Genomic DNA, 21883 nt, shown 5'->3' on the forward strand with positions numbered 1-21883 from the left:
ACAGAAAATTCAATCCTTTTTCATACAGTAGTATATAATTGTGAAGGTCTTTTTATCAAAATTTAATCCACAATTTTTGTAAATCATTTTTTAAATCTTGTATTTTACCAACTCATCTTAATGAGTTTATGTTGCTTGAAAAATCTTGTTTTGGGTTTTATTGGCAAAGATTAAGTCAGGGTTTAAACTTTTTTCTTTACAAAATAATATTCTAATACTTTCCATTTAAGGGGGAGGGCTTACTTTGATGGGAAAGGTTTATTTTGTATAACATGCATATAGACTGTTATCTTGATTTACAACTGATAATTCTGATCTGTTTAAAATTAAATGTTTGAAAGGAAACAAAAGTAATTTATGTTCCTTATGTTGTTTCCTCATACCAATGTAATGCAGGTCAGCCAAGTAAATTTAGAATTTATATTCTGTTTATTAAAATGACTTTACATGTCAATCATTAGGAATATATAGTAGTTAAACTTGTTTCATGTAATATCTTTTGTGGTTTGGTTCATGATCATCTTTTCTAACTTAGATGTTTTGGCAGTCTCGAAATAGAAACATCTTTCATGTAAATTTTAAAAAATGCATGGTTTTTTTAAGGCTAAAATGTTCTTTAATTCCATTCAGTAATGGTCATATGTGAATCTTAAAAAAATTAATTTCATCCTGAAAAAAGGTTTGGAAATGACCTGAAAATTTATCTTTAAAGAGTGAATGGGAACCATGTAGTTGAGATCACCACTTATCTATCCATGCCCTTAGCCCTAGCTCCTTTCAGGGATGTCCTGATCAAAACGTTTGAAGCTTCAGTAGTGAGAGGATTACAACAGCTGAAATTTCCCTACTTTGAGAACATGCAAGGGGAGACGGTGTGTTTTCAATGGCTTGTGTCATATCATTGATGTCATGCCACTCTCGCTACCCTTTTTCAGGTGTCAAATTCTTTCTCTTTCTCTTTGAAGGCAGAAGTTAGCACCTGTCACACTACTCTTCCATAACCTCAGAGACATTCTGACTTCATGGAAGAGATGATCTAGGCTGCAGCAAGGTATCCTCTGACTTTGGATCCAATTTTGGCACATCCATACCGTGCTTACCCACTTTGTTCCCAAATGGGTTTTGACATGGTCAGACTTGTCTAAGTTTGAGCCACTGTCTTTCCCCACTGAAGCAGCTATCATACATGGCTTGCAATTTATGACAACACTAACTTCAACATGCAGAATGAGTGAGCTACATATATCCATAGATCCAAACTGCATAGAGTTCTGTTCTGATAGCTCAGTTGTTCTAATGACACAACCTGGTTTCTTTCTTAACAGCATGCTTAGTCACCCAGTAATAACTACATGTATATGTTTCCTCTCCTTGATCAATCTGTTGAGAGAGCAAAGACGAAGGACAAAGTACATACCTTCAACTGTTACCTGAGATGAATGGACAATATCTGCATCAACTGTAAAAGGCTGTTTTTGCACTGAAGGCTGGAATTAAAGACATAATCTCATGAGTGCTAGCTGTTTGGATAATAGGAGTTATTAAATCAGTGAAATCTAAAATCTCATAGGTAGAGGTACACAAATGAAGATTTCAGCTTACAAAATTTGAGCAACTTCCTAGAGCCTGGCCTTGAATGTAATGTCTTAGTTCAGGATATAGTGGAGTCAGCTGACTGCATGTCCAGTCTGCCTTCTGTAACTTTCATTTGTTGACATGGCCTTGCTAAAGAGGGAACTGAATCTGGTTTTTTAGTGGTAGCTGCACAGACAATGACCACACCTGAATTTTGAAAGAACAGTTTTTAACCCAAACCTGAGTCTGCTACTTTAATTTAATTTGACTTGGAAACTTTTGATGGTGAGACAATAATCAAGTGCAGAATCCCACAGGAATCTCCCATGCAGGTGTATGAACAAATTGTCTTTTGTTTTATGGCAAACTAAGACTAGGAAAACTTTTAGTAAAGCAGACATTCTCCTGCTCGATGACAAAGGTAGAGGTATGATGCTCAGCATTTTTTCTTCTCGTACCTATTCTGCTCATAGACTTTGGATTAATTAGCTGTGTTGGAATTGCTGTGAATTCATTTAAAGACAGTTTCAGCCCTGCCACCTCTTACGATTTTGCCGTAAATCTTACAAAAATTACTTTTAAAATATGGACTTATGGCAGACTAGCAAAAACTATGCAAAATTGATCATTGCCAAAAAATCTGTATAATAGGTTCATCCGTGTTTTATTTGGATCCAGGTTTCATCTTAGAATTATGCAAATTAGTCAGGGAACCAGACTGACTTTATAGTAGCACCTAGACACTTTAAACTGCACCTGTTTGTTCATTTGAAGCATCTGCATGATCAAACCGTTGATTGTAGAATTTTTCAAACTGGCGTTCAGAAAGCGATATATGTTAAAGGGAAAATAAGCTTCTTGAAAAGTGTTAATAATGAACACAGACGAATAAAAAGAGTATTCAGATTCTTGTGAATAAATGCTGGAAAGGACACAGTTACGTTTATTGGACATCACATACCAATTTGAGTATGTCTCATGGCATGAGATATGATTGCTGTCGTCATGTGAAATGGAAAAGAATTTCCAAGAATTATGTCGATTTGAGAGATAGCAACAAGCCATTGAGCTGCATAGGGTGTGGAACTAGAGTTTGTGCAGCTGTACTAGTGGTAAATAAGGTCTACATGTACTTAGTAAACTTTTCGGTTGAACATAATGTTTATCATCGTTGCGATGAACTTTTAATTACGTTTTTCAACTATACAATAGCAGTTATTGATATTTTAGTACACCTTACTAAAAATTGGTCAATCTTACGGAAAAAAATCAACTGCCTTACTGAGATGGACTCGTCAGGGTTGGCAGGTCTGCATTTTGGATTGTATGACTGTGATACATCAAGACTGTTAGCACATCAAACTATTCCAGACTATTGTCACATCGCAAAATAGTATCTTTTTTGTCAGGTTATGAAAGGAATATTGGTTCTTTACCATTCTAATTCTGACTGTGAGAGATTGTTCAGTATTGTTAACAAAAATAAAACTGAATTCAGATCTAGGCTTTGTAACCCAGCACTTAGTACTCTACTGGTGTGCAAAACATTCATAATCTCAGCTGGTACAAAGTGTTTTGAAATGCAGTATGAGAGTATGTTGCTTTTTAAAGCTCAAAGTGATATATATGGACAATTTGAAGCAGTAATTGATTTTAAAAGACCAGAAGGGGTAAATAAATCATTTTGTATGTATGTTCATTGAATTTTATTGTGTTATATGTGACTTGCTCTGTTTTTGCTCAGATTACTCTTTTTGTCCACTTGGATTACACTTTTTCCTTGCCAGGGGTTGGCATGTATGCATACTGTAAGTTATTATTAATTTTCTACTTTGTATATTAGGGAACTAAATTGTTAAATTTTACCAAACTTTTTGATTTTTATTCTTTTCTGTTACTTAGCCTGAGTCCTAGAGTTATAACAAAATGTAAAAGCTGGTACATTCAGAGATAATGTCAACTACCCAGTTGGTAGAAAGGGGAGCTAACCTGTAAGAGTTGCCTCCCGTGGTCTATGTAATATATAGACAGCGGCTGGATTTGCAGTAGCAGATAAATTTATCCTAGTGTGTAATCATATTCAAAGAAACACAATTTAGTTAAATAATTTGCTTTCCTTTTTGATAGACTTCCCACATCTTTCATCATCTGCTGTAAATTAGACACCTGAAATTGTCATTTGTTTTCTTGTACAAAATAACTGATTTTTGTTGTTGTCTAAATTCATAGTTCAACTGGTCATAAACCATAAAGAATGGACATATCAAACTTGGGGCTTTCATTAAAAGACTTTCTTGTTATTGCTGCTCCACCATCTTTGTATGTTGTCTATTTGGTCCCAAATGAAAACAGTGCTGATCCGACATACAGTACGGATGCCATCTTAAAAATATTGTTATTGCTACTTGTAACTGGAAAGTTGTATCACCATGAGGTTTAAACCAGAAGACTTCATATGTTGGATACAATTGATAGCTATCAAACTGGTGTGTGTATGTGCATGTGTGTGTCCATCCATATGTCTATCAAACTGGTGTGTGTATGTGCATGTGTGTGTGTGTCCATCAATATGTCTATCAAACTGGTGTGTATGTGCATGTGTGTGTGTGTCCATCCATATGTCCATCAAACTGGTGTGTGTATGTGCATGTGTGTGTGTCCATATATATGTCTATCAAACTGGTGTGTATGTACATGTGTGTGTGTCCATCTATATGTCTATCAAACTGGTGTGTATGTGCATGTGTGTGTGTCCATCCATATGTCTATCAAACTGGTGTGTGTATGTGTGTGTGTGTGTCCAACCATATGTCTGTCCACACAATATATTAATCACAATGCTAATGGTTTTCTTAAGCCTTTTTTAAACTCAGTAAATGCCCTCTTCATTACTCTCTTGGGTATGGACATGACATGAAAATATGGCCAGCTTGTTGTTTGGATTTTCAGAGTCACAGGTTCCATATTTGGTTTCTGGTTGATATTATCAAAACATGGGTTTGTCCAAGACCTGTTACACTTTTTTTCTTTCTTTAGCAAAACATGTGTGGGTATAATGTATCATTGGCATATAATGTCATCAGCATATAATGTATCATTAGCATATAGTGTCATCAGCATATAATGTATCATTGGCATATAGTGTGCCATCAGCATATAATGTATCATTAGCATATAGTGTGTCATCAGCATATAATGTATCATTGGCATATAATATCATCAGCATATAATGTATCATTAGCATATAGTGTGTCATCAGCATATAATGTATCATTTTCATTCTCACTTTCACACGTTGTGAATAAGACTTTTGGATTAAAATGAGAACTAATTGTTTCAATCATGGGTCTTTTCTTTATGGAGAAATATTTGTTTTTAAATTCAGAGTTTGCATTTAATTATCAAAAGCTCTTACTAAAGTTAAATTCCATGTACATTTTCTATTTTTGCAGAAGAAGATATTTTGACAGCCTGGAAGAATAGCTTTGTGCTCTGGTCAGAAAAGTTTACGGAGTACAAAGATTGTTTAAATCAGTTGGTAGGTACACCATAAGTACAGTAGTTTTGTATGTTGAGCTTGGGTAGACCTTTTTATAAATTTGATAAGTAAAAATGTGCAAATTGTCACAGTAGGGTGATATTGACATCTTGCTTGGTATATTATGATAGAATTATTATCTTAGTTGACTTATTACTATAATAAAATTCATAATGATGCTTATAGCACATCACAATAGTGTACACAAAAAAATCGAAGGTTACAACAGACATAACAGTGGAGTTAGATTGGCATTGATGGTAGAATTTAAATACAGGTATGAAGTAGTGAAATTTATCATATGCTAAGTGTGACTGTTAATAAAGATTAAATTTAATCTTTCCATCACAAATGTAGTTGTTGTTGTTGTGGATACGAACAGTAGAAAGTTTGGGCTGTTTATGTCCGTTTTCCAAGCAGCTTTGCTGGTTCTGGTTTATTTAAAGAGGATAATACAATTAGCTGAAAAACTAATATACCTTGAGGCCTTCGTACAAAGGCACTTAAATGCACACATATAAATGCATATGCATACATATACATAGCAGCATGTACATGTATATACAACAGTGTATTCCCATTCTTCCTTTCTCTCCACAGATGGATACTCATCCATACATATTGAACCCACGTAGTCAACATACATGCAATATGCAATGAGTGACAGATAGATGGGTAGGATATTTAATGATGCCCGGAGGCATTCATCAATACAACAATACCATTGTATTCCTTCTTATTTAACTACATATCTGAAGTCATTGGATATATTGGGGTTAAAAGAAGGGAATATAGCGGGCATTTCTAATTTCAGCTCGAATACTGTTCCAAAGCAAAGTTGCAGAGTATTGGAAACTTTTTAGGAATAATTCCATGTTCAGTTTGGGAATTTTATACTGTTTGGTAGACATGGATCACAGGTGGGGAGTATTACCAGGTAACCTATACTGGTACAGTGACTGTAAATATACAGGAATACTGTTATTGGCTATATTGTACATCACTGCTGCCCAACCCCTGGCCGGCAGGCTGCATGCGGCCCACAGGCTGATTTTAAATGGACGACCATTACTCAAGCAGCTATATAGTCGTTGCTTTTCAATTTTCTGCTGCGGCCCTCGGCTTCAAGAAAAACATTTTTCAGTGGCACATGGTGTCCAAAAGGTTGGACAGCACTGTTGTACATTAACTTAGCTTCTCTAAGGTGGATTTGGTTTTAATGGGTAATATTTTTAACTTGCCAGCAAAGTTTTCACTGCTTTCTGTTTGGATTGATATTGTCTGAAATGCTCTTTTTTGAAGATGTAATTGCGTTGCTATGTTTTTATCATTTGAATTATGCCATACTGTATTACAGTAATCTAAATAGGGTTGTATGTAACCATTATAAAATAGATGTTGTGCTTTTCTGGGAGAAAATGCCTTGTCCTACTCAGAAGCCATAGCCATGAATTAACTTATTTACTGATATATTTTAAATATGTTGAGTCCATGATAGGTTAATATCTACAAAAACACCAAGTATAGACTATCATGACACACCATTTGCAAATTTATATCCATCCATATTGGACAAAGTTCATCAACATTTGATTGAAATAACAGCATGGATCATATGCATTCCCCAAAATTGTAACTGCTATGTTTCTGGCATCGACTGAGATCCAGAATGAAATTATTAATAAGTATTTGCTTGATAATAAACCCTTTAATGAAGATGGCCTATTAATCAAGCATGCCCATTCATATTTTCTTCATGAAATTTGATTGACTGCAACAACATATAAATGCAGATATATCTCTATGATTTGACTGCAAGTCTTAATGACATGTCACTTACAATTTGACTGCAAGTCAGACTAATGTGGCCCTCATGATTTATCTGTAAGTCTTAATGACATGGCACTTACAATTTGACTGCAGGTCAGACTGATGCAGCCCTCATGATTTGTCTGTAAGTCTTAATGACATGGCACTTATGATTTGACTGCAAGTCAGACTGATGCAGTCCTCATGATTTGTCTGTAAGTCTTAATGACATGGCACTTATGATTTGACTGCAGGTCAGACTGATGCAGCCCTCATGATTTGTCTGTAAGTCTTAATGACATGGCACTTATGATTTGACTGCAGGTCAGACTGATGCAGCCCTCATGATTTGTCTGTAAGTCTTAATGACATGGCACTTATGATTTGACTGCAGGTCAGACTGATGTGGCCCTCTTGATTTGTCTGTAAGTCTTAATGACATGGCACTTACATTTTGACTGCAAGTCAGACTGATGCAGCCCTCATGATTTGTAAGTCCTACTGACATGACCCTTAAGATTTGACTGCAGGTCTAACTAACATGACCCTTATGATTTGATTGTAGGTGCAACTAACATGACCTTTATGATTTGACCGTAACTGCAACTAACATGACCCTTATGATTTGACTGCAGGTCTAACTAATATGACCCTTATGATTTGACTGCACGTCTAACTAACATGACCTTTATGATTTGACTGCAGGTCTAACTAACATGACCCTTATGATTTGACTGCAGGTCTAACTAACATGACCCTTATGATTTGACTGCAGGTCTAACTAATATGACCCTTATGATTTGACTGCAGGTCTAACTAACATGACCTTTATGATTTGACTGTAAGTGCAACTAACATGACCCTTATGATTTGACTGTAAGTGCAACTAACATGACCTTTATGATTTGACCATAAGTGCAACTAACATGACCCTTAAGATTTGACGGTAGGTCTAACTAACATGACCCTTATGATTTGACCACAAGTCTTACTGACATGACCCTCAATGGCTGACTTGTAGAATAATAGTAACACTTTGATAAATACAATCATGTTGACTGAATTTGGATACTGACTTCCTCTGCTTTGGACTGGATCTGGGTTTTCATATTAGATTCACTGGAGATGGTCAGGGAATCAGACTAACTTTACCTGGTTACCTCAGATGCTTTAAACAGCTGATGCTTTTCATAACAGAAATGCCTGCTTGAACAAACTCACACCTGGATAACTGATGAACCCGTTTATTATATGAGGTCTGGCATGCATCCCTTTTTATTTTTTTTCTAGAAAATACTAAATCAATTGGCTCTTATTTGTTGAACACAAAAAAATTTGTGATCAAAACTAGTACACAGAACTTTCATATGCCACTCATTTATCATCAAAAACTGTAAGTGTCCAGAAATCTGATTCAACATCAATGTACAACTTTTAATAAAAAGTCATATATTATTAAGTTTACACAAAAATGAGGGCAAGCAAGGACCATTGACCTTTATGGTGTATGAACTGCATGTTCTGAAAATGACCTTGAGTTTATTAAGGAATAAGTGTACCTTACAAACTTTTACTTGAATTAAATGTTGCCTTTGGTACATCAGATCACACTTTTGAACTTCTCAAAGTCATGTTTTCCATGTTGTCAATAGCAGTACATATTTTGTTGAGCAGTTGGTTTTACTGAATAATTTTGTCTGCCTTCTGTGGTGTTGGACTCTATGGTCTTAAACAAGGTAACAAAAAAAGCAAACCCAACAAGTTTAGTAACATTCAACAAATAATTTTTTCCCTGGAATACAAAGTTAAAATTTAAAAGGAACTTAGAGTATTGTGGATTAAATCTGAAATAATCCCAAAAGTTCTTTAACAAATCAAAAAATATAGAGTGTTCTGAATGACTTCCAGGTTTAGAATGTGCTGATGTACCAGTAGCTGATGTGCCAACAGTCTTGATGTATCCTAGTGGTATAATCCAGAATGTCTTTGAATGAATTCCAAATAATCCCCAAATAGTGTTTTAGTCCAAACAGTCCATGAGCACTTTTTATTTCCAATGAAGAATTTAAGTAAATGATTCCTCTCAAATTATACAAGAACACAACAGTAAGTGGTTCCAGACTGATATTAAAAGGAGGAATGAATTATCTTGTTGATCTCAAACTTTAATACATCCCATTTGACCTATGTCATGATCACCTTTTCAAAAAAAGTCAATTATCGTGATGGAAAATTACCCCCTGAGTGAAAACAGTTTGTTTTTTGTTGAATCTTATAAGATCATAATCAAGGCTTGATCTTGAACTCAAACCTGAGTAAACAACCTATTTATAGCTTACTAACAAGACAAAGAGTCACATACCAAAACTCGATCCTCAATTATGGACAAAGGTCAAGCACACAAAATAAATTAAAAATACATAACAATACAAGGTCTTGCTTGAATTGACAGGTCAGCAAACAACAGTACCCAGCAGTGTTACTGGCTCGGTCAATAAAAAGCAAACATATATGGCCATTAATTACATTTTTATTGTGAAAAAATTGCTACTTTGCACTTAGATGCATTCATAAATAGATCCAGGTCTTCTAACTGCTTCAACAAATGCAAATAGGCTTGCCATAATTACATCTTTCACTGAGGGGTCATTTAGTATTTGGCCCAAGTGCTTTGTTTCCACATCCATATGCAGTGCTACTACTGCTGCAGCTAATGCACTCTTTTTCTTATGAAATGCTTAAAAATGGCTCATGCAGTTGGACTTCTCACTGAAAATTACAGTACTTTTGTTTTTTAAATTAATGAAGTTTGTGTCAGTTTATTTATCAATGTTCATTAAATGTGAATAACAATGAAATTGTTTGTAAAGTATCAGATTTGATTAGATTTTAACAACAATGCATGTGTTTGTATAGTATGAATATTCATGCTGTTAGATAAGATTCAGGAAAATCTTGTATAAAAGAAACGTAGAAAGAAAGAAGGAAATAATAATATTAGATTAAGAATACATGTAATATTTCACGCTATTCATCAGATAAGGTATAAAATTATCAATAATATGCACATACTTTTGGTTTTTAAAAGATAATAAACTGAGGACCAATGTGTTTTTAATTTCTATTTTTGTTTACCATCACGTTACTCACTCATTATTTCAATTTCATGCTTTGATGTTATGAGAAAACAAGCATCAGTTGTCACCATTGACTGTCATACCTATATTCACATAAACAGTGCAAGATCATGTGGAGACCATTATAAAATGCCCACATTCTGTGTAGTACCTTTGGTCACATTGAAGGTATGAGATTATAACAAGACTAAGTATAAAATGCTCAAATGCTTTGTAGTGACAGTGTGAGTTTATCAGACAAGTATACGATGCCGACATTCTCTGTATTATTATACCTACAGTCATGTTAACAGTGTGCATTTATTAGACAAGTGTAAAATACCCACATGCTGTGTAGTAATTACAGTCATGTCGACAATGTGAATTTATGAGAAGAGAAGTATAAAATACCCATATGCTGTGTAGTAACTACAGTCATGTCGACAATGTGAATTTATGAGAAGTATAAAATACCAACATGCTGTGTAGTAACTACAGTCATGTCGACAATGTGAATTTATGAGAAGTATAAAATACCCACATGCTGTGTAGTAACTACAGTCATGTCGACAGTGTGAATTTATGAGAAGTATAAAATACCCACATGCTGTGTAGTAACTACAGTCATGTCGACAGTGTGAATTTATGAGAAGTATAAAATACCAACATGCTGTGTAGTAACTACAGTCATGTCGACAGTGTGAATTTATGAGAAGACAAGTATAAAATACCCACATGCTGTGTAGTAACTACAGTCATGTCGACAATGTGAATTCATGAGAAGTATAAAATAACAACATGCTGTGTAGTAACTACAGTCATGTCGACAGTGTGAATTTATGAGAAGAGAAGTATAAAATACCCAAAGGCAGTGTAGTACCTACATTCGCATAGGATGGAATCATTAGTAGTTAGGTATATATAGTCTGTGTGGTACCTGCATTCTGAAGTCATAAATGCTAATAGCTCACTGATCTAGACAGCAGAGGTATAAGCCCTACATTCATTGGTTCAAAGTGACTGTATGTTTTTCTTCCCCACTTATAGAAAAATTAAGTTTCAAAATACCTAAGGAAAAACAACCCTTGATCTTTAAAGCTGCGTGATTGCAGATCATAGGCTGTGAAGAGTTGTTGCAATTATTATATTTTTATTTTGCAGGGATATTGTCCAAGTAAGGGATAAGTGATATATGGATCACAATATGGTACCTGGAGCAGCACAGAACCATCACATACAGGACATTGTAAATGCAAGCAGAATGTGGCATGACTATCGTAGCAGCATCCAAGATTATCCAAATAAATTTTGAATTCCCACTGTGTAACTTTGTTAAATAAAATCTTGTTTAGGCTCATTTTTTGCTCCATCATGTAAAGAACAAAGTGACGGGCATTATACAGGTCTGTCAGTCTGACCATCCATCTCACATCTGTTTCCACTCTATAATTTTAAAGACGGTTGTGATTAAGAAATTAAATTTGGTTTACTTATACATATTCATTAGAAGATGTGCTATATGCCACATTGGGGGTCTTCTCTTGAAAGTCAACATCTTAGTTTAGTATTTTGTATTGTTCCCATTCACACTTGAACACTAAAGCCATTGGAGATGAAGGGATGAAATGTGGTAAACGTATACATTATCACTAGAAGGTGTGGTATGTAAAATGTTTGGGTGATAATCTTCAAATTCACAGCTCAGTATTCTAAGTTTCCTGTCACATTTCTCCATCTGCTCTATAATTTTATAGCCATTTGCCATCAATAGATAAAACTGCTTTATATTGTAAGCACTGTTGGAGGTACAGGGATGAACCATTATACACTTGTGCTTCTCATTTTCGTGGCTTCTAATGTATCACACTTAAAAATATTATCTATTTGGTCACTAATAAATTTTTTTACTTCATGTCTGGAGTTTTCCACTAATGCTATTTGAGAGAGGGCAACGAAACTTGGTTACTTTAAACATCTATCAAGCAACATTACAACTCCATCCTAAAGGTCATAGTCCTGTTTCATTATTGTGGATTTTTCTGACCTATCATGGTGGGTTGGTGACACAGAATTCGCTTGTTTAGGTAGGAACTGGTGTTTAAATGCTTTTGTGGGAACCTTAGCTCACCCAACCAAAAGGCCAACTAAGCATGTTATGTTGCTTGATCCATCATCTGCCACAGCATTTGCTATTTCTGATCTGATGTTAATCAAACTTGGCATACAAGCTTAATGTCCTTAACATCCCAGGCAGGTTTGATCATGAGTGAGATTAATGCAAATTATTGAAATGATCTTATATCTGATTGGCTTTGTAACAACTCTGTAGACCATATTTCTGGGTTGATTTTGACCAGACTTGGAATCTAAGCTTATATCAAGCATCTCTGCATATTAATGGACTTATCTTGCCTCCGATTGACTTAGTTTTTTTTTAGCATTCTTGTAAGTATTTTTGAATCAGTTTTGATTGGACTTGGAAAATGGGCCTATATCAACATAATCTCACTTGGATTCAATATGGGCAGAGCTCTATGGATATCATTAATGTAATTTTGAATATGATTAGTAGAGCGTGTTACCCCTCAGAAGGCCAGATTTCTTACCGAATTTCATCACACTTGAAATATGGTCTTGTATCACCATGACCTTGAAGAAGTTTGAAAATGAGCGAAATCTGTTTATACTAATGAGGATGTCTACCATCTTACTGACAGAGACTGTTGCCACTCTGGAGGGAGATCTAGCATCTGACTGACAGAGACTGTTGCCACTCTGGAGGGAGATCTAGCATATGACTGACCGAGACAGTTCCCACTTTGTAGATTTTATTTCTGATCTGTTTTTTACGTAATATAAAATAATTGCAGGTTCATGAATGAGTTCATTTAGCAGCATTAAAATATCTCTAAAAATCTACTCAATCATTGAGACAAGTGCTAAAACATTTTACCCTGGTTAAAATAAGGTCTTGTCAAACCATGTATTGCAATAGAAACATAGAAGTTGTTGGTATTCACAACCTAAATTCGGTTGTGCAATAGTATTTTTCTTTCAAGAAGTTATATTTTTACCTTTGTAACACTAAATGGAGGTAATTACAAATTGAGACTTATCTGCTCTCTTTGGTAAGTGTTTACTGGTATTGAAGAGTGAGAGCAAAGTGTGGATTTCATTGAACTAAGTCAGCAATAATCTGAACAGAACATTCCTTTTCTTTTGTGACGGTGAATGTATTTGAGGTCACTTAACTAGGGTGCCTAGGTGTCCAAACCCTTTATTCTAGTTGTAGTTGTGCCTGATTGTGATGCAGACAAATTGGATTCAATTCACAACTGTGACAGGTAGACTTTGTGTTCCCTCCCATTACAGTTCAAGCTTATCCAACTCAAAGTAGATAATTGCCTGATTGAGAAGAGATTAATCTGGGTGATACACACAGGTGAATGACAATAGGAGGAGTGTAGTGGCGTACATACATGAGACTTTTATTGCTTACCAGCCAAACTTGTTCTGACCTTTTTGTTTAGTGATAGGCATTCCTGCCCATGAGAAAAACCAGGTTCATTTTCCAAAAATGACAGATTAATTTTCCTATCCTGTAACACATAGATTAACACTGGTCAACCGTGAATCAGTGATTGGAAAATTAACTCAACTGACAGATTTTTACTTGCCATTTTGAGTTGGATGAGTGACTTTCCAACCCTATGAATAGCTCAGTTCATATTAAATTGATGGTCTTGTATCTGATTTGCTGTACTTTCACTTATTGGAACTCCTATTATCCAAATCCCTGGTATTACCCTAACTATTTTCCTGGTCCCTGCTAAATTTGTTTGTTTTTACATCTTATTTACATATATTATCCAAACAGATATTATTCATGTACACCCATTAATTGAAGTATTACATTGGTACAGAATCATAATCCTATTGAAATCACAATGTTTGAGCGGCATTATTGACTTCTCGAATTGTGACACTTGTCAGTCCAGACTGTGAGTATTGATTAATCAAAATTGGGTTATTGTTTATTGCTTGTCACTAATCCATCAATTGAACCTCCTTTAGATAAACCCTTTAATAATTCAGTTAATGGCAGAAACTTTATTTGAAGTAGGTTTGATAAAAAAGTGGGAAAGTCATATAAATCCTTTGAAACCAACATTCAGCTTTTCATGTATTTTTCAAAGAATTTATGGGAAGTTAATCTGCTTGCTACATTGCATCTGAATTACCATGGAAACTGGAAGAGGTACAGAGCAGAAGAGGGAGCTGAAGCATATAGAACCCAAATACAAAATGCCACCATTGAATTAAAATGGGATCAGAAATAACTAAAATGTTACTTAGTTTTATTTCTGTCGAATATACATATAACACACACATATATATATATATATATATATATATATATATATATATATATATATATATATATATATATATATATAGATTGGGTTTCGTCTTCTGAGATATGTTAAGATTTTCCTCAAACTAAACCGAGAATATCTTAAACACCATTATGTAGGAAAAGAAACATATTCAACTTTATACATACTTACACCTTCATGACCTTAAGTCATTCAAACCATGGTAATATTTGAAGTTTTATTTTTATACCCCAGTCTTTGGATAATTGAGAGTTTAATTTATTTAAATATTGATTATAGATGTATTTTTTAACATTTAGATTTGTTTGTTTAATGGTGGAGAAATTTCGGTGATTAATTGTCAAAGATTGACAATGCACCAATAAATATCAAAATTTCTTATCCACTAAATTAAACGCAGCTCCATGTTCTGTTATTTCATGAAACTTAGAAAAAAGGTGACCAATTAGAGAAAAGTTGGGTATCGTTAGTTCATGGTAAAAAAAAACCCAGTTTGCAAAGTACCTGAAGTAAATATTTTCTTTCTTTTATGGGACATGTCTTTGGTACTAGTAGCTTCATGACAAATGAGTAAATTCCCTTGCCAATAATTACTACCATGGAAACTTTGAATAACAATCCAGGGGACTACAGTCTATCATGTTCTGTCGACAATGTTGAGGATAGTCACAGTTGTATGCCATGATTATTTACAAGCACATTAACATCGCAGCCAATTAAGCAAAGACAATCTTGTTTTCAGTTCCTTGGGAGTCATCAGCTTCAGTTAACATTATTATACTATTTTTGCTCATAATTTAACCAAATGACATCACAGTTAATGAAATGTGATGTATTTCTGCTTGTTTGTCATATTCACCTTTAGACCTATTTCATAATGAAACATATGGGAGAGGGTCAAGAGACATCTACCATATAGGTTGTGGGTCAGGTAAACTAGACTGATCAAAAGTTAACGTTAAATAATCAAATACGAAAGAAATAACCTGTTTCCTGTTATAATGTGGGTTTTGTCATTTATAATAATAACAATAATATTAATGCTTTATTTCCTAAAGGTCACTTAGTGTATATAATGCTGTTCTCCATAGAAGCCTTGTTAACAATCTTGTGCAACATGTAAATTATTTAACGGGAGGTAAAAAGGAATACTTATTTTTTTATTTCACATGTAGTCTAGGAATTTATTTTTCAAATCTCAGGATTTGTTTTATTTCTTCTACTGGTCATGATTCAGAGAACTTATGGAATGGCCTGTTGTCCATCATATGTCCATTAGCAAAAGTTATTGGTACTTCTAAACTACTTGGACGATTGCTATGAAATTTGACACGCACATTCTAAATCAAAATGGTGCTGATCTGATGGCCACCATGTTATTATTGCTTCTCTTCCTGAACTGAAAGTGACACATCAGCATCAACTTGTCACAGGAAGACATCTTTTGATGTCTACTTGGCCCTAATGGAAATTGATCCAGTCTAAAATCCAGTCTGTCCATTGCTAGATAGTCTTGAAGAAAAGTTGTGCCAATCTAAGCCCCATTATGAGGACAGCAGTAACCATCCTGAAAATCTTGTTTCTACATGTGCACTTATCTTAAATGGAAAGTCATATCAGTTTGGGGTTTTCAACTTCTTATGATGTCTAGTTGGCACTAAATGAAAATGGTGTTGATCTGACATCCAGTATGGCAATGATAGCAGCCATCTTGAGCATCTTAATATTGCTACGCTACCTAAATGTCGTATTAATATTTAGTTTTCACCAGAAATCTTCTTATGATATCTAGTTGTTCTCAAATGAAAATGGTGCTGATCTGACCTCATATATGGCTGCCACATGAATATATTGAAAATATTGTCATTAAATTTCTTGAGTGGGTGGTGATATCTCTATAGGGTTTTCACCAAAAGCCTTTTAATTGTGTCAGGTTTGTCCTAAATGAAAATGGTGCAGATCTTGCATTCTACATGGCTGCCACAGTGGTTTATGTGAAAGTTTATCTTTTAAAATTATCCAAATGGTTTCAGCACTTGGTTGTTTAAAAGAAGAAATGGTAAACTGCTGGAAATTCTTTTCAGCCACTAGATCATGAGATTTTCAATGGACTTTAGTATTAAAAGGCAAGTTTTTTCTCCGACAAATACCTCTGACAGTCTAAAGCATTTCTAGGATTGGAGTAACTTAGGTTTTGTTTGCACATTTCCAGCTTCTACAGAGCATAGGGCCTAATTTAATTGTATGTAGTTAAACATGTCTTGTAGATTTTGTGGTACATGGTATGTGGTTAAACATGTCTTGTAGATTTTGTGGTACATGGTATGTGGCTAAACATGTCTTGTAGATTTTGTGGTGCAATATATCTGATGGAATTTGTAGATGTTGTTCAGTTCAATGTACAGCTTTTTATACTAAAACAGTTTTACTGAAATTCTTTTGTCAGTATCTATCGAACTTCATTATTTGAACAGAGAATAAGAAGATGATGAATCAAAAGGTTTTTCTGGAAATATACATACTGCTCTGTCATTTTAAAATTCTGTCTGAAGCAGTTTTCTATAGATTGGAAAAATAATCTACGAGTGATTGAATGTTTAACTATAAGACCTTGCATTAGGTGCGAGGTATTTTTAAAATTTTGCAAGCAATACAATCTTGATAAAAAAAGCAATTAACATAACATGATGAATCTGTATGCCCTAGTTAAAGTCGGCATGGATGCCAAAAAGTTGATGATTAAAAACATTTTCAGCAGTTGTATTTTAAATTCAAATGCTTCTGGTCGAAGCAAGTTAGTTTGTTTAGCAGTTATTAACACTCAGTCATTTTTTTAAAGAAGCATCTTCTTATTCTTCCACCATTATGTATTCTGGTTAGTGGCAAATCAGCACAATAATGGCTATAAGGTGTCTATATTATTATGTAATAGCAAAACATACTTATCCTAAATGGAAAGTCCTAAGTTTTAAGTTATTTTTCAAGAAAAAAATTGAGGGGTAGAAAGAGTTCATTTATGTCAAATAACACGTTTTGTTTTCGTGCTATATATGAGAAATGGTTGTCTTTTTTATTTCAGTATTATTTTTCTTTCTTTGTGTTTAACAGAAACATAAAGTTATCAAAGACTGGCCAGAATTTCTGTCTTTTAATTGTATGTGAAGTATTACAGTCAATCTGATTGAGGAATGTTGATAACTTGCAAATAGAATAACATAGATTTCACAGTTCTCATTGAAAATTCTATTGTATATTTATGGTATAGTTCTCTTTTTAGGCATGTACACAAAACATGGTGAATGACATGATACAAAAATTATTTTTATGATTTTCCTTATTACTGTGTATACCTGCTTTAAAATGAGATTCAACTGCAGACTGCATAGACCCAAGTCTACAGTTGGATAATGCACCAACAGATCTGGGTCGATGCAGTTTGTTACGAATAATAAGCAGGGCAAACAATATATACCCTGATCTGCCAGCACATTATGTGAAGGCATATTGGGGTATTTTCTTTATTAAAATATATTATGGTAATGTACTTTATATACATGAACTGTTATTGGCAGTGTGGTGCAGCTTTAGATGTATAAAATAATTACTTTTGTATTGTTACATTATTTGGACTTACTTTGATTTTAAAAAAAAATAAAAAAAATAACTTGTTTCGTTGCTACATTATTTGGAATTACCAGACGAAAGAAAGAACTTTTTTGTATTGTTACATTATTTGAAATTACTTCAGGAAAAGAAAAGAAAATCTTTCATTGTTACATTATTTGGAATTAATTTAATAAAATGCTGTAAAATGTAGATAATAATTATACATGTTTTTTGTTAACCTCTATCAAGTAAGAAATTAAACACTCATTGGTTGTGTGCAGAAGTTGCAAGCAAAAGACTGCAAGTTCAATTCCTACCATTAGATCAGCCCTGGTCAGCAACTGTGATATGTTCTTTGACAAGACACTATACACCTCAGTACCAACTTACTGGTGTTCTGAGCCACAAATATATGTGTGTGTGTGTGTGTGTGATTGCCACAAATGTTCCAAACCAGACATTTTTTTAGGAGAGCTATTTTACTGCCTCTGGATTCAACAACACTATCATCATTTGTAGATATACAAATGTACAAGATAACTGTCAACTATTATCTCCTAGGTTGAAACCGCTACGGTGGCCTAGTGGTTAGAGCATCCGCCTTGGATGCGGGAGGTCGTCATACCATAGACTTACAAAATGGTACTAATAGCTGCCTCGCTTGGCGCTCAGCATTAAGAGGTTAGTGTTAGGAAAAATTGTTAAAGCTACGTTAAAAATCCAAATCACACACAGACACATACACACACACACACTCTCCTAGGTTAAATCAATAGTTTGGAGGGGTGGGATCATAGTTCTTACCTACCCACAGGGTCTAAAGCGCTCTCTGTTACGGATCACTGCCATCTCACCTCTGTCTGCGTGGGTTCGAGTCTCGGATTCGGCTAATGTGGGTATGTGAGAAAGCTTGCCAGTAGCTTTTCGTGGGTCGGTGGTTCTTTCCGGGGTTTTCCCGGGTTCTTCCTCCAGCATTAATACTGGCCGCCATGTATATCGTGTGCAGAAAAATGGCGTTAAACCCTACAACAACAACAACCTACCCACAGGCGAGAGGGCAAAGAGAGCTAACTTTAATGTACCTGGTACATTAGTTTACATTCTTGTTTAAGATTTTGCATTTAGCACAGGTGTTTTGGAATGATGAAACTTGGTGAGGAGGATGCATCATGATAAGTAAATACACCATTATCACAGTGTTGCAGTACACCAATACAAACCATGTTGCAATACACCCTCATCACAGTGTTGCAGCCAGTCATTTCTTAATGGGGTGGGGGGAGTTAGAGCAATTTTTTTTACCATAAAGGGCACGTTTTTCTGAGATTGGGCCTTTGTTGAGAGCCATAATATCACGATAGTTTCTAATTTAATAGTTGACATTTTCTTGTGATGTTGCAATTAAACAAGAAGAATTTATTAGGAAGAAAATGATTTAAAATGTGGGCACCTCGTTTCAATGTAAATTGTCAGATTCAACCCCCAAGAAGCAGAACCAGCTGTAGGAATGCGTCAGCTCACTTTCTGACCTCTGACTCCAATCGCCCTAGATCCCACTGTCCAGGTTTTATTTTGTTTATTTTTATTTTTTGGGTGTGAAAATGTCCAGGCAGTGGAATAAATGTACATCATAAAGGACATACTTACCATGATTCTTGATAATACACATTAGATTTCTTAAGATTTTTATGCAACCTATTTTGCTTTGGTATGTTTGGTGAAGCAGGCGATATTAGTGAATAGGGGCACTAGAGCGACAATGGGAATTAGCATTAAAAACACCCCTGGGCAAATATAGCGACAATCGAAATTTAACATGGAGAAAAATCGTGGGCAAATATAGGGACAAGGGAAATTAACATGGAGAAAAAAAATCGTGGGCCACTCTAGCGACAAGGGGAATTGAACATGGGGGGAATAAAATGTGGGTCTATCTAGGGACAAGAGGGAATTGAACATGGGATTTTTTTTTTTTTAAATTTTTTTTTAAATTTAAAAAAGGGGTAGGCAATTGAAAGTCATTCTCTTTTCGAGAAATATTGGTGGCCCTGAAAAGGGCCTTTGGTTTCTTCTTCTTCTGCTTCTAATTTCTTCTTTTTCTCAACCAACTTCTTATTTTCTCTCCTACACTCTTTCTCTTCTTTTTTTTCTCCTCCTCTTCTTTCTTCTCCTCCTCTTCTTTCTTCCTCTTCTCATTTTCTTCTTCTTTTTCAATTTTTTCGTTCCATTTTCTTATCCTTTTACTTTCCTCTTCATCCTCCTTCTCCTCCTTTATCTCTTTCATGACACCACTTATTATGTCCTTTTCTTTTCTTAAGTTATTAATCTCCATCTTTACTCGATGGGGACTATAGGAATAGTGGTCTTCATTGAGTCTCACTAACATCTGCTCCATTATTCCTAAATTGTCCAAAACGTCTTGTAATTTTTGCATTTTGTCAAGGTGGTTCGAAGCCATCTTCTTTTTTATTCTTTGTAGAATGGTTTGAACGACGAATACTGTGCGTTCTTATACGAAAAGCGCGGACGTGAAGGAAAACATCCCCTAAAAACATAAAATTAATCTTACCTAGATCATGACCCAACAACGCGCGGACGTGAAGGAAAACATCCCCCCTACTTTCTCATTTCATATAATAAAACCCTAACTATACTCTCCACATACGCTAAGAAACAATAAAGAAACCCATAATCTACTATTCACACAAACTTACGTTATCAGTTACAAACACAAACACTCACACTATGAGAAAAGAGTCAGTGTTTATATTCACACTACTCTACCTACACATTGGCAAATTGATGGTCATTTCTTTTCTAGAGTATTGGGGTAGCCCTGAAAAGGGCTTTTTTTTTTGGAACTTCATGGACACCTGGTTAATGGTGGCACCTTCCAGGCCTGGCGCCACATACGCATCTTGTTCCCCAGTTGCTTTTTACTTTTTTGGGAGAGAGAGCAGAGGCAGGATAAATAGCTTCAGAATCCCAATTTTCTGTCTCTGGGATTCTGAAATTCCTTTTTCTTCTCTCCTTTTCCTCCTCTTCTTTGTTTCTTCTCTCCTCTTCCTCTTCTTTGTATCTTCTCTCATCCTCTTCTTTGTTTCTTCTTTCCTCCTCCTCTCTCATCCTTCCCTCTTCGACAATGGCCTCCGCGGCCAGTTCGTTCAACAGGCGCCTGGCATATTCCAGATGCACACGAAGTTCCAACAGTTTCGCTAGTCTGGTGTTCATTCTCGTGTTGATCAATCAACAAGGGTAGCTGGACTGCCGAACGAGTTTTAATTTATGGTGAAAGCGCGGACGTGAAGGAAAACATCCCCTAAAAACATAAAATTGATCTTACCTAGATCATGACCAAAAAAACAACGCGCAGACCTAAAAGAAACACTCACTCACTTTTTTATACTTCCCATCACTATTCTAAAACAATTTTTCATTAACCACTTCAATATACTATCCACATACGCAAAGTAATCTAACCTTAACTCTACTCTCCCCACACCTCAAACACCAAAAAAAAACATGATCTTAATCTACTATCCACACCAACGTACGTGAGCACTTACAAACACACAATCCTATACACAAACACATACACTCGCACTATTAAAAAAAAGAGTTAGTGTTTATATTCACACTACTCTACCTACACACATTGGCAAATTGATGGTTATTTCTTTTTCTTGAGTATTGGGTAGCCCTGAAAAGGGCTGTTTTTTTGTTTGCTATGGCAATCATTTAGTTTCTAAGAATGCGATGTCCTCTGAGGATAGACTTTCTGGCGATAGGTCTGCTTCTTCGGAAAGAGAAGAAGAACTCTTTGGTGTCGATACGACAATCGA

General features: G+C 35.0%; 1 protein-coding gene across 2 annotated transcripts in view; it reads left to right on the forward strand.

Moving 5' to 3' along the window:
• The window catches only part of LOC149802175 (semaphorin-2A-like), a 147785-nt gene extending 136390 nt beyond the window's left edge, over positions 1–11395 (forward strand). For both annotated transcript variants that reach the window (XM_089956586.1, XM_089956587.1), the window contains 2 exons: positions 5028–5113; positions 11200–11395. In XM_089956586.1, coding sequence (XP_089812712.1) covers positions 5028–5113; positions 11200–11223 — 110 coding nt within the window. In that variant the 3' untranslated portion in view covers positions 11224–11395. The remainder of the gene's footprint in view (positions 1–5027; positions 5114–11199) is intronic.
• The last annotated feature ends 10488 nt before the right edge of the window (positions 11396–21883 follow it).

Source organism: Sinohyriopsis cumingii, chromosome 4 (genome assembly GCF_028554795.1).
Source record: "Sinohyriopsis cumingii isolate HCF-2022 chromosome 4, ASM2855479v2, whole genome shotgun sequence".
Classification (NCBI taxonomy): Eukaryota; Metazoa; Mollusca; class Bivalvia; order Unionida; family Unionidae; genus Sinohyriopsis; species Sinohyriopsis cumingii.